Source organism: Rattus norvegicus, unplaced genomic scaffold (genome assembly GCF_021556685.1).
Source record: "Rattus norvegicus strain SHRSP/BbbUtx unplaced genomic scaffold, alternate assembly SHRSP_T2T haplotype2-0000026, whole genome shotgun sequence".
Classification (NCBI taxonomy): Eukaryota; Metazoa; Chordata; class Mammalia; order Rodentia; family Muridae; genus Rattus; species Rattus norvegicus.
In genome coordinates, this window is record NW_028238785.1 from 150929 (window position 1) to 164536 (window position 13608).

Sequence of the window (13608 nt, forward strand, 5' to 3'; positions counted from 1 at the left end):
CTTTCTTCCAAGTCTACCAGCCATCTCAGATTGTTGCTGTAATATGCCTGACAATCAAGGACACAGAAAAATAACTTGATACACAGCAAGGACATTGTGATCATATCCTGTGTCGTTATGTATGTTCTGGATGAGGTTTGTTAAAATGACAATATTGCACAAAGCTTTATATAGGACCCATCAAATTAGGGTTAACTATGCACCGTCATAGCTAAAATGGCCTGGTCAGAAGTGACCACTGGATCACTCTTCTGTAACTTCACATGAGAGGCTTGTGCTTTTTGTGTTTTTTATTTTTGTGTTTTTTTCTTATTTATTTATTTATTTATTTATTTATTTATTTATTTATTGCTTTATATGTTGTCAGGAAGATAGTTCAAGTCATGTATCTGCCCCCAAAATCTGAGCTTTGCCACTAATACTGTAAACAGTATTAGTGTATGCATTCAATAAAATAACTTGGTTTTTTTTTTTTTTTAGTACGATAGATGCTTTTGTGTTTTGTGGGGTGATCCATGAAACAGGAGTGAAGATGCTTGTTTCTTACTCTGTCCACTGAGTTATATCTCTAGGCTTGTCCTACTCCTCTGGCTGCATCCCCCCCCCCACATTTGCTGACTATTTTATTTTTCAGATGAAATCACACGTTATAGCTTAGAGAGGCCTGTAAGCAATCCTGCTTTGGTAACTTAAGTGCAAAGAGGAGAGCCCCACACTCAGCCTGAGGGTGCATTCACTGGTGGATCCAATATTTCAGTTTCCTCTGCTAACAGATCACCACATTGTTGCCAGGACCATAATGAATGCAATTCTTTCTCCTAAGGAATCTGGTGGCAACTGTCAAATGTTAAGCACAAAGCTTCAGGTTGTACCTATAACACACACCCACATTGCAACCTACCCTACAGGCTATTTCTGGGTGTGATTTCATGCACCTGCACATGATGAGACAGGAGACCTCTTTGGCTACTTATAGGAACTGGTGTGATTTCTCAGTAATCTTTAATGGGTAATATTGCTGACTGAGGAGAATTTGAGGTAGGATGAAACATTTCTGTGCAGGGATTGGGGAGGAAGCACTCATTTAGATACATAGCAATGACTTAGGTTTTTCCAATCAAGCCTAGAGCCAAATTTGGCTTTGGAAGCATGTGGTGCTCAGTGGCTATGCCACAGGGAAGTCCCCTGAAAAGGGCACATCAGCTTTTGCTCAGTACAGGGAGAACATTAGCAGGGAGGCAAAGTCTGTTATCCATGACATCAGCCGTCCCTTCGTGGACATTCTATTGTCTCCTAGAGAGACCTTGGAATCCCTGTGATGTCACCAGTATCGTTGTGACAACCAATTCCCTACTTTTTCTCTTAGTGTCCAAAGGATATATCCACAGACATGTTTGCCCGTCTTTGTAGGCACTTTGGGAGAGTTGATGTTGATAGAGAAGAGTCTAGAGTGAAGCAAACGAAACCTAAAGGTAATGATGGACACAGGACATGGGGAATGTGGAGTAAGTTCTGGGCAGTGTATGTTGAGCTTCCTGTCAGGGGTGAGTGTGGGGGCCTTCAGCTGGCCTTTATAGCAATGGGCCACAACCACTGGAACATCTCCACAGATATTGAATTCCATGCTTATCACAATTCCTGAAAGTCAAGGTTTTCACATCATTAGTTTCTCCATAACCACATGGAGGATATGGCAATGCCTATGCTATTATTGGGTGAACTTCTAGTCTTTACTTTTACAGTGCATTCGGTATGTTAAATTGATATAATAACACCATAAGTAGTCATGGAGGGTATAACTTTTCTGAATTAAACAGGGCATCAATGTACTTCACTTTCATTGCTTCTTTAAATTCAGTGACTATCTGACAGTAGTAAGAGGGAGAGAATTGTGCTCCTGACATGACCTTATATTCTCAGAACTCCTCTTACTACCTCTGGCTGACGGGGCCACTCTTACCTTCATATATTAGAGGTTCTGTGTGGAAGATATTTTTCTACAGTAGCCAAACTATATGGGGCAGGTAGAGAAACAGCCTGTAACCTACTGACACTTCTGGGGCATTTGTCATTTCAGTAGGGGGAATTAATATGTCTGTTGACCATGTCCTCCCCCTATATGACATTTTAATGCAAAGTTATTGGACTAGAGTAACAGTGTAGGATATCTGAGTATCCCTGATCAATCAAGTCATTGTGGATGCTGAATTGATGATCTGACTTCTGAAACCAGAGGGGTGAGGGTCCTGAAACCAGGTTGTAGCCTGCGTACCTGATAATAATCCTGGAGAAGGCATCTCTCTGGTACTTGTAAGCCTGTGTGGGCAGGCATAGGGAACACCTGGCTGCTTACATCTCTTGGTCTCTATATAGTAGTGGGGGAACTGTGATCCACTTAGGAGGCCTCTTACACATAGACCAAACTCCTTGTAGTGACACTGGCTTCCAACCATGTTCTCCTGTTTGGACCTCACTGTGGTCTGTGTATGCTCTATGCATTCGCCCCATGCAGGTTCACTTGTGTTCTTCTACCTACAGAGGCCTGCAGACAGACGTTATCCCCTGAAAATATCCTAAACAAGGTGCAGGCCAACGAGGAAGAGGAGAGGCTGAATAGAGAACTGGAGCTAACTACCAAGGAGAGAAATGAGCTGACAGATCGCCTCCTTTATGTGACAGGTGGATCCATGAGCAAGAGGTATGCATTGCTCCAAACAAACGACCTTGTTCTAAACCTCATCTCCCATAGAGAGGAGATTCAGAACCTGACCCTTACTGAGGAGTGAGATTGAAAATGGACTCTGTGATTCCTCCTGTTGAAAATCTGAACTTGTGATGTGAGTGAAGAATTCAGGGATAAAGTCACTGGAGCATGAGTTCCCAGTGTACAATTGGAAAGCCCTTGACAGGTGGCAGTTTGCAAGGTTCTAGGTGCTTTGAGTTTGTGGACAGTGTTTGTACTTGCTAGGAAGGTAACTGAACGCTATCATCTCCTGGCAGCACCCTTAGGTGACAGGTCCCACATTGTTCATCTCCATGCTTAACTAGAAGGCCTGAGGCTCAGGCCTATTCCTTCTTGTCTGTGTGCCTTAAACACTGAGACAGTAATGGTGCATACATTTCTACTGATTCCCATTGTGCTCTTTCCATTTTTGTCTCTCTCATTCTCTGAGTCTGTTTGCTTTTCTTTTCTTGTGGGTGTGTCCCAGTTTGTGTGTCTGTGTGTGCACAAGTCTGCATGCATATGCACAACTTTTATATGTTTCTATGTCCCTGCACACTTGGAATTTAGGGGTCTGTTTTTTAACCTCAGGATATACCTGTATAATAGTTTCATGGAGGTGTAAGTGCTTTATTTTGGAAGCCCCACTTTCAACAGTAAAGTTCTTTGCCTGTGTGGTCACATTTGTCTATACATTTGTATGCCTTGGGCAGATTATAAGTTTGTGGCAATATCTGGTCTCATCTCCAGAATTATGTGTACTGTCTGCCTCTAGAATATTAGTTATTCAGCTTGTAGCATTCCACTTGTCAAAACAGGAAAAATGAAATCAGAGGTTTCTGGATGTGTGTGTGTGTGTGTGTGTGTGTGTGTGTGTGTGTGTGTGGTTGGGTAAGCTCTGTGGCCTAGGCTCTTGACAGCATAACAGGTTTGAATGCAGATCCAGGTCTCCTGATTGAAAAAAGTGAGCCAGGGAACCCTTTATCTGGGTGCTTAGCTTCTGTTGTCCTGGGCACACAATTCCAAGTTTCTGAAGCTGAAGAAGATCCAAATATGTAGAATTCAGAAAGTGTCCTTCCAGGCATGGGGTAGTACAGGACACAGCCTGAGTTCATATAATCCTAGACCTCGATGTTCATTGGGTTCTATCTTCCTGGGGCCAGCCCCTACTTCAGGCCAAATCCATTTTATGAAAACTTGAAGATAAAGGAGAAAGAGGTCATGTCATTACTGCACAACTTAGACACAAAGAACATTGAACATCGTGAGAAATTTCAGGAGCTCAAGAAGGAGATTAACTTCTATCGGTAAGTACTGGTCAGAAGGGCCCATCACTTGTGGAATGGCCATGTCTGCCTCTCTTTGTTCTGGACCGGAGGGTCTGCAGCTCTGGGCCCATCTCTTCTGCTGTTTAAATATCACTGTGCCGTAGGTCTTTTGGACTCAGTTTCAGTTCCATAAGAGACTGTCATTTATCACCACAGTGTCTATGCATCTTTAGAAGGCTCTGGATAGGACTACACTGATTCAGGCATCAGAGTGTTATTAGGCCAACCTGCGGCTCTGGGGTCATACCAGGTTTAACAAAGCTCAATGTGTGGACCACATGGTTAGCATGACCTCCCTTTGTTTTACTGTCCTCTTGTGGTTGTTTACTGCCTACCAATTGATGCTGTCCCGATGCATTGGGCTCTCATGGGTAGTTGTAGATCCCTTGTTCTTTTGGACAGACATGGACTGTTATTGGTGCTTGGGTCACAGAAACAATTTATTCTTCCCTGGATTGGCCGTTTGCTGTTTGTGCAGCAGCCTTACATGTATGGAGATGTATTCTATGAAGTCTTTATGGGTATCTGGGTCCTGGTGGACTTTGTGGGATTTGGCAGTTGGAATGGGAGGAAGAGGCTTCAGGATCTTACTATGCAGAGTGTGTTTCCAGCAACCTGCACAGCCGGCTCCTGATGGACCAGGCATGTATGAAGAAGAAGTTGGTCACATTGAAGCAGGAGAGCAAGGAGGTACAGCGATATTTGTTTGAGTTGAACCGGAAAGATGAAGATGAACAGGAGAAGACCAGCAACCTCCAGACCCAGCAAAATGTGGTAGGAACAAGCAGCTGAGTCAGATTAACAATGTCTGATACCATTTGCCTATTGGATACATCTTTGCTTCCCCTATCATCTTTCTAATCTCCCCACACCCAATCAGTCACCCACTTCATGTGATAGAGTTATTCATTGCTCTGTCTATGCACAAGTATTCTGGGATGTTAACCACTTTTCAGAAACTGAATTATTGGCAATTATACTTCTCTGCCCTTTTTGAAACTGCAGTCCAGAAATGGTGACAGAGGAATAACATATCATATGACTGCATCTCCCTATCACAGATTGGATGCTATGAAGAGTTTTGAACGAGTTCTTGGTCGTGTGACAAAGGTCATACAGGGGTCATGTTATGGTTGGAAGCACCTTGTAGGGATAAGAACCAAGTGCAAATGGCAAATGAGTCCTGGTCATTGGCTTTGATCTGGGTATCATGTGGCCTTCTATTTCTTCCTGCACCCCAATTAGGTCTCTCCCCATTTCCCCATTTCTGGTTTGCACTGGTAGAGTCTGAGGAGCAGCTTGTTCTGCCACAGTACTGTGAGGGTTGCTGGTGATGTTCCCAGCCTGCAGAGATATCAGCAATGATTTCAGTGAAAAGATCAGTGCTGTCTGTCCAATGTAGCTGAGGGGACAGAAGGCAGCAACTTGACAGCTGGTATGCATGTCCCCACCAAATCAGTGTCTTAATAGCTGCCTTGTCCTCCCAGGTCTCAGAAACTGCAGGACACATGGCATAGGACGGATCCCAGGAAGACAGCCCCCTGAGAAATGAGTTTCTCTCTCAGGAGTTCCCTGTGACGACAATCCTCACAGTCAAAGACTTTTTGGGGGAATATTCTTCTTCTCAGATAATTTCCTCAATGTATAGAAACCCTAAATTTATGTATCCGTATGCCAGCCTGTCTCATTGAGGTTTTTCTCCTCTCTCCTACCGACAACACCATTTGAGAGACAACTGAGGGGACTGCCTTGACATCTCACGTCCTAGAGGAGAAACAGCACTACAACTGTGTATCTAAATATTCATTAAGAATATGCTGTTAAGAAATGTTTTTGGTTATGATTTTCATTGAAGTTTTCTTTTTGTTATTTCATAGTTATATATTCTTGTTACTGTTTTTCATTTTTATACCATTTTAGTTGTTCATTTTATGCCTGTTTTTTGTAAATTGTATTCCTTATGAATAAAAATTGATTTGTAACTCTTGACTCTTAAGACCATCTTATTCAAGGGTCCTTTCCCCTCCTGTAGACTTAGAACTGACAGCTGGATATGGATCTTTGCATGATCCAGTGAATTCAAAGCCACCAAGGGGTACACAGGGTGATAGTGTCTTTTGTGTGGATAATGTGACTTTTTTTATGGACACACACTTTATGATGTAATCACTGACATACTGTATCCATGCTGTCATGTGTTCTGCTCATCCTAGTCTATATCTGTCTACAACACACATTCCTTATTGACTGTGTGCACCAGATATTGAGTAACACACACTCATGCCTGTAGAGCTGCAGAAAAAATGACAACTTTCACAAAGGAATATAGAATAATCCTAATCGAGAACCATGTGCCTCAGTTTTTCTTACAATACAGCATTAGTATTAAACCACAAAGATAATGACCATCAACGTCATTTTGGGAAATAGGTTTTTATAGGTGCTGTTTCACTTGATCATTCATATGCTGTGTTTTTTATTGTTGCTGATTATATTTATTTTTATCATGTAACTCAATGGATCTTTTTTTTTCAAATGTATGTCTGGGCCACTCCTGAGTGCATTTCCCTCATGATCCAAAAGAGGGAATAGCATTCCCCATTGTAGATGATTGTTAGGGACCATGTGGTTCTTCTGAGAGAGCAGCAGATGCTCTAACCTGGGAGTCATCACCACAGCTCCTGTAGGTAGCTTTTGTCCTTCCAGGGCATGTGCTATACTAGATGGACGCCATCATCTCCCATTAAGGAGAGAGATCTCAGGAGATGTGTATGTACAGGTGGTTGAGCAGTGCCTGCTCAATGTGGTAGGCTGCAGGGCAACCAACTGAACCCCAGCCCTGCTCCACCTGCATTCTTCGAGGCAGAGTTTCTATAGCCCAGGATGGTCTAGAATTCATCATCTACCTATGTCTTTTTTCCACTAATGCTAGGATGAGGAGCATATGTCCTCCACACCCTTCTTTCCAAACAATGAACATGCTCATGGTCTGGTTATCACATGGCCATGAGGGAGGTAAATAACACTCAGCCAAAACAGAGGCGCATTGCCACAGTCACACAGACAGCCTGGACAGATCTGACACGATCAGCACCAGGTTTGACTGCCACTACTTGAAGCAAGGTCCTCCAGTGTTAGGACAACCATTCAAACAGCAAAGAAGGAACCTGTTCCCAGCATCCGAGGAGTGGGAGACCCAGAAACCCATGTGTCAATGTGGCCATTTGGAAAATGGAAGTGGGGAGGCAGGGAAGCAGCCAGAACTGGACACAGTTGCAGGGACCCAGGCAAAGAGGGAATATTGGGGCAGAGTCCATGAGATGTCAGTAGGCAACAGGCCAGCTGGGACTAGTGTGGGTACAGGGCTTCTAGTGTGGGTGAGAGAGGAGCAAAAGTAGCAATGGTCAGATTCTGATGCAGCATAAAGATGGGAAGGAGCTTAGACCGTCTCAGTGTCGTATAGGGACATTATAGACACTGATGGGCAGTGTGGGGATTGCAGGTCCCTTATAGTGGTCTCTGCAGGTGTCAGGGCTCTGTCAGACCTATGACTATCAGGCAGGCTCTGAGTGCAAGTGAGAGTCACGGGACAGGCCCTGTGTACAGCCTGGTTTGGGGACATTTCCAGGTGCCCCATGGACTGCAAAATAAAGGCAAAGGAAACAGGGAAGCCAGCAGTTCCCATGCACAGGACATATACTAGTAGACCTTTCTAGAATTTCCATAGACCATCTGTCACTAGTCCTCACTATAGAAGGCACCAGCATTCTGCCCTCTACTTCAATTGGTGAGACAGCTAGTCTAACTCCAGCAGTAAGGCCTCAGGGAAGACAGTAAGAACTCACAGGTGACCTCTTTTACTATTGAAACAGGCTCTTCCTATGGAGCCCAGAGTGACCGTAGGGTCGTAATTCTCCTGCCTCACAGTGACTGTAAATTCAAATCTACCTTCAAGAGCAATTGATTCATAGCACAGGGGGGAAGATCAGATTAAGGCTATCTAAAGGCCCCAGGGTGGTAGGATTACCAGGGTCCTAGTAAGTTTCTCCAGCCTTAATTACAACCTGAGTCAGTCCTGCTGTGTGGGATATCGCCTGCTGCCCAGTGATATCACAACTTGGAATTCTTTGTCAAATATAAGCTGTTATGGGAATGAAGTAGCCACACAATAAACACTGGTCTGGATACTCCTAGGTCAAGAATCCCCTGTTGGAAATGCCTTGGACCGCACCATTTTACATTCCGGATCCTTCTGGCTTTTTAGCAGATTTATAAATACAAAAAAGAAAAATGGGCATAGTAATTTAAGCCTATGATCCCAGTCATGGGAAACTGAGTCAGGGTGATGGAAGACTGTAAGTTCCAGGGCAACCTGTGTTTCAAGAAAAAAAAAAAAAAGGCATGGTGAAGATTCCACTCAAGTAGAAACCAAAAGGCTTTCACATGGGGCCTGCCATCCACTGGTCAGCACTCCCATCGTCACAGCCACAGGGAGACACTGGGGAATTTTTCCCACTGTCTCTCTTTGGGATGCAGTCCACCCCATGATTCTATGTGAGGAATGCCCCAAAGGTTGCATCATGTGAGGGACCTAGATAGTTCCAGGATTGGGAGAATTCAGGAGTTTATAATTAGGGATGATCTACAGCTATGGCAAAGCCTTTTCCCTCCACATGGCAGCCCCAGGTTTGGCCCCAACAGTAAAAATAAAATCCCCCCAAAATAATGCCAACAAAATATCACGAAGCCTAAACATCTGACCAGTCTCCTCAAAAGTGCACAGGAACCTGACTCCACATTTAGGACCCACTATGGCCTCTGTGACCTGTGAGAAGGAATCTAATATGGGAATTAGTACAGTATGACTTATCCTTATGGATATCTTTGGTGACAATCACCACCTGACCCCTGAAAACCCATCTACTTGGGAGGCTCAGCACTCATGTCACCAAAAAAGCCCAGATCCTAGGGCCAGCATGGGCAGGAGGTGAAGAAAGTTTGTCTCTCGGGAACATCAGTTGCTGCTCCTGGCCTGACTCTATCCTCAGGAAACAATGTCGCCCCAGAAAGTGTGGGTGTCAATGGCTCTTCCCAGGCCAAGACTGGGATACTGCTTAAGTTTCACAATGCACAGCAGTGCTCACTCTAGAGCTAAATGTTCTACAGCTGAAAGGGGTGGGTGCTCTGCTGGCCACGCCCCTCCCCTGCAGTATTTACTGCACTCAGAGTGGTGCTTCAGATGTGAGGCACTTCTTGAGGCTACTCCCGTGGAGAATGGCAGATTCATCAGAACAGGGAACAGGGTGAGTTCAGAGCACAGCTGGGAGGAATTTAGGGGTGTCAAGCCATGACTAAGACCAGATCCTGTGCTGACAGGCAGTTGAGCTGGAGAACTGGCATCCAAAGTGTGACTACCTGAATTCCTCTTAGACCAAAAGCCCTGGATCTGAGCTACTTTGCTGCATTCTCCTGAGCAGGGTCCCAGAAGCAGCTCAGAATCGGGGTTGTGCATGGACTTTGGTGCTGGCAGCAGGTGGCTTAGCCACAAAGTGCCCAGCTTTCCCATCTGTGCCCACTCAAACTCCTCTGTTTCATTTTAGGTGTGTTTGGTATAGTTTTGAGACAGGGTATCTTGTAGCAGCCCAACTAGCTTTGAGCAACACTGTAACATAAAAATAACCTTGAATTCAAGATCCTCCAACCCCTCTATCCCAAGTCCTGGAATTAAGACCTCCAGCTGTGACCATTTTACTGCAGCATAGGATCCATCTGTATTAGAGTGAGCTTTGGAAATACTGGAGCTCCGACTGTTCCTTAGAATTCAGGTTTCCTTAATTCTTAGCAGGAGTTTTGTGATGATGCTGATGAGAGAGTCAGGAGTTACACTGGGAGAGGTAACAGTCCTGGCAGCCCTGAGTGCTCAGTGAAAGTCAAGACAGAAGCCTGCTGATTAGCACCTGAGTGAAAGTGGGAGGATTCAGAGTTCAAGAACAGACTCAGTTACATACCTAAGACCATATTGCAACATTTTTGTTTCGTTTTTGGCTTGTTTTCTTTGAGACAAGGTGTTAATATATAGCCCTGGCTGTCCTGGAACTCACAATGCCTCTACCTCCCAATGGATTGAATTAAAGGCATGTGCCAACATGCACTGCCACTAAATAATTTTTAATTAAACTTTCGGGCAAAATCCAGTAATCCCAGTGCTTAAGAGGCCGAGGCAGGGAGATATCTGTTTTCCTGACAAGTCTGGTCTACAGAGAGCATATCAGAACTGCCAGGGCCGAACAGAGAAACCCTGTCTCAAAAAATAAACAACAAAATGTGTTTTTTTTTTTTAAAGAAAAGAGGACGGGGGGGGGGGTTGGGGATTTAGCTCAGTGGTAGAGCGCTTGCCTAGGAAGCACAAGGCCCTGGGTTCGGTCCCCAGCTCCGGAAAAAAAAAAATAGGAACGATTTGTCAGAGAATTAGAGGCAGAGATCCAAAAGATATTGGGCAGTTCAGAGTCTAGCTTCTGAGATGATACTGGACACCCTGGGGTTAGAGTGGGGATTCGCATCTTGGACTGGTAGACAGAGGGTGGCTTCAGGGATGGAAGGCTCAGTCAGTCATTAGTCAGGATTCTCAATCAAGAGGGTGTTGTAAGATCCAAAATGTGTGAGCAGTGTTCTGCATGAGACTAGAAGAACCCGCCTACCCATACAAAACAGCCAATGAAGAGTAATCACAAGCATACGTCTGGAGGTCCATGGAGAGGTTAACGTCCACCTTAGTGTGGATTCTTCAGAGCACAGGTGGAGAGGAGTAGAAGAGCTGATGGTGGCTGAGGCAGGAGAGGAGTTCGGGTGTGAATTTGAGCCAGTAAAACGAAGCTTGGAGGTCGGGCAGAGCAATGAGAGGTCTAACAGCATAGCTGTTGATATCCTTCAGATTAATTTGTCTTAAGAGCCTCATGCCATAGCCAAGGACAGGAGTAGATCTGACTATTGGGTGGCTGGGATCACATAGCCCAACAGGTTTGGCCTTGCCTCTGTGGGATTCCAAGTCTCTCCCTTTAGACACAGTCATGGTGAAGGTGTAGTAGTAAAGGTGCAGATGGCTTTGCAATGCTTGGCTTATGGTGTTGAGTACTTCATGCTCCACAGAGCTAGGGAATGTCCTAGAAGCCAGGGAGGCTGAGCCATGAGGAAGACAGGTCTCTGGGAGAGAGAAATGATAACCAAAGTCACTAAGAACTTCCTGAATCACAGTGTCTGTTAACCATATATTTTATTTACTTATTTTATGTGCCTGAGTGTTTCACCTAATAAATGCTTGTGCACCATGTGGTATGTGTGGTGCCCGTGAAGTCCAGACTGATTCCCTAGAATTGCAATTACAGGCTAATACGAGCCACCATGTGGGCACTGGGAACTGAACCCTGGTCTTCTGCTCTTAGCCACTAAACCAACCATCTCTTCAGCACCACCCCCCAATTGTATAGTCATTAAGATTTAACCATTTGGCCTTCAGTATTTGAATTAATACAGATGTGACAAGAGTTATAGTTAACATGGTGGTTCAGGTATAGACAGGCAGGCATCTCATTGTATACAAAATATGAATCCTTCCTTCCTTCCTTCCTTCCTTTCTTTCTTTCACTTCTTTCTTCCTTCCTTTCTTTCTTTCTTTCTTTCTTTCTTTCTTTCTTTCTTTCTTTCTTTCTTTCTTTCTTTCTCTTTTTGTTTTACTCTTGGAGACAGTGTTGTTTTTTGTGTAGCTGACCTGGAATTAGCTCTGTAGAGGAAGCTGGCCTAGAATTCAGAAATCTGTCTGCATCTGCCTCCCAAGTGTTAGGATCAAAGGCCTGTGCCACCACCACCACCACACATCCTTCTGTTTAAAGGAAAAATGTAGTCTTACAGGTCAGCATGAGTTTAGCACCGGTATAGACATTTTCCTAGGCCTCAGGAGTCTAGAGTTCATGAAGGATTTGCTGCCTTCCCCTTTAGCCCTGGCTAACTATGAAAGCTCCACACACATGGGTGTTTGCTTCATTAGAGTCTGGAGGATGAGGGTCACAGGCTGAGGTAACTGTGTAGAGCAAAGGATGCCTGGTGAAGGTCAAGTGGGTAAAATGCTGAAATGCTAAGGGAAGAGGCCTATGGTTGGCGCCTCCTACACCTGAGACTTCCAACCCAGAAAAGCAGGGGGTAGAGAGTGAGGATGCAGAGTGCACACAGGTCAGGAAAAGGCCATGTTCCTGAATCCTCCATGAGTGGTGAGCAGGCTCTGGGGCACCATGAGGGAAATCAGGAGCTTCTGCACTTTGTAGAATTACAGGGTTCCATGTTACCTCACATGCCCATGATTTGCCCCCTGCTGCAGGGAGAAGCCAACACCAGAAGCCTCCAGCTCCCAGCCCTGCTTTTGCCATGTAGGTTTACCCGGAAGAGCTTGGAAGTCCCTGGACCTGGAGTCTCAGGTGGTTGTGAGCCACCTGACCCTGGTGCTGGAGACTGAACTCAAGTCTTCTGCAAGAGCAGCAAAGACCCGTGCGCTGCCTGGCCCATCCAGGGCTGTGAAATGGTGTTTATTTTCATCTGAACAAGCCCAACAACAGTTTAGGTCCCTAGAAGCCACATGAACCTGGATGCAGTAGAGTCTGTCATCCAGCCCTTCCCACCGGGAGATAGGAGCCTAAAGTGGACAGTCTCTAGGATTAGGGGGAAGGGCTAGCCTAGCATACACAGCCATGGACGAGAGGTAGAAGGTGAGGACCTGTGCTCAGGTTGTCCCTGACCTTTACACAAGCACATGAGCACCTGTACTCACAGAAACACCATACAGACATAGGTGAGAAAAGAAATAAAACAAACAACATTGAAAATACAATATACTGGGGCTGGAGGGATGGCTCAGTGGTTAAGACCACTGACTGCTCTTCCAGAGGATCTGAGTTCAATTCCCAGCAACCACACTGTGTCTTATAACCATTTCTAATCTCATCTTCTACCCTCCACTGTTGTGTCTGAAAACAGGGACAGTGTTCTGACTCATATGGACAAAATAAATAGTTTTTGTTTTAATCCTTTTCTAAAAAAAGAAACCCATTTGTGACACATGATCATTGTGTGATTCCAAATGTCCCTAAGTCAGTACAGTCCTATTGCTACATGGTCACCAGTGGTGTCAGCCTTGGTAATAGAATGGCACAGTTGAAAAGATGCTGGTCACAGTGACCAGGCAGCCTAGAAAGCTCACCATGAGCAGAGAAGGCTATGCTGTGTCCTAGTCCTCTACCCCACACTGCCCCTCATCCCTACGAATAGAGCAAAAAAGAACAGATGAGGAATCTTCCAGGTTTCTTTCCTCTTTGATTTCTTTATTAACCTAGCCCCTGTGCTACATGTAACCTTGTCACATCCTCTGTCCCATCCCTAAGCCCTCATACCTGTCAGATAAGACAGGGATCTTGCTTTGGGGGGGAAGTTCTGGTCCCTCTCTGTCCTAAGAGGCTCTGAGCCATCGCTGAAAGAGAGTCCTCTGAGGATTGAGGGAAGTCCATAGCCCGTGCT

The 13608-nt window shown here is 45.0% G+C and overlaps 3 protein-coding genes across 11 annotated transcripts in view; 2 read left to right on the forward strand and 1 right to left on the reverse strand.

Annotated features, from left to right (window-relative positions):
• LOC147997877 (disks large homolog 5-like) overlaps positions 1-13608 on the reverse strand; it is a 42619-nt gene that overhangs the window by 25690 nt on the left and 3321 nt on the right. The window lies entirely within an intron of this gene.
• The window catches only part of LOC147997878 (disks large homolog 5-like), a 91444-nt gene that overhangs the window by 14163 nt on the left and 63673 nt on the right, over positions 1-13608 (forward strand). The gene's annotated exons all lie outside the window — the stretch shown is intronic.
• Positions 638-6030, forward strand: LOC147997879 (disks large homolog 5-like). Its single transcript, XM_087601462.1, has 5 exons — positions 638-1472; positions 2539-2698; positions 3886-4029; positions 4662-4824; positions 5538-6030. The coding sequence occupies exons 1-5, from the start codon at positions 1391-1393 to the stop codon at positions 5565-5567; spliced, it is 579 nt and encodes a 192-aa protein (XP_087457588.1). The 5' UTR covers positions 638-1390; the 3' UTR covers positions 5568-6030.

Excerpts from the sequence above, each read along its gene's own strand:
- LOC147997879 (XM_087601462.1), top strand. The coding sequence starts at position 1,391 with ATGTTTGCCCGTCTTTGTAGGCACTTTGGGAGAGTTGATGTTGATAGA. Across the intron at positions 2,699-3,885 it reads GGTGGATCCATGAGCAAGAG|CCCCTACTTCAGGCCAAATC; the intron begins GTATGCATTGCT and ends TCCTGGGGCCAG. Across the intron at positions 4,825-5,537 it reads TCCAGACCCAGCAAAATGTG|GTCTCAGAAACTGCAGGACA; the intron begins GTAGGAACAAGC and ends TTGTCCTCCCAG.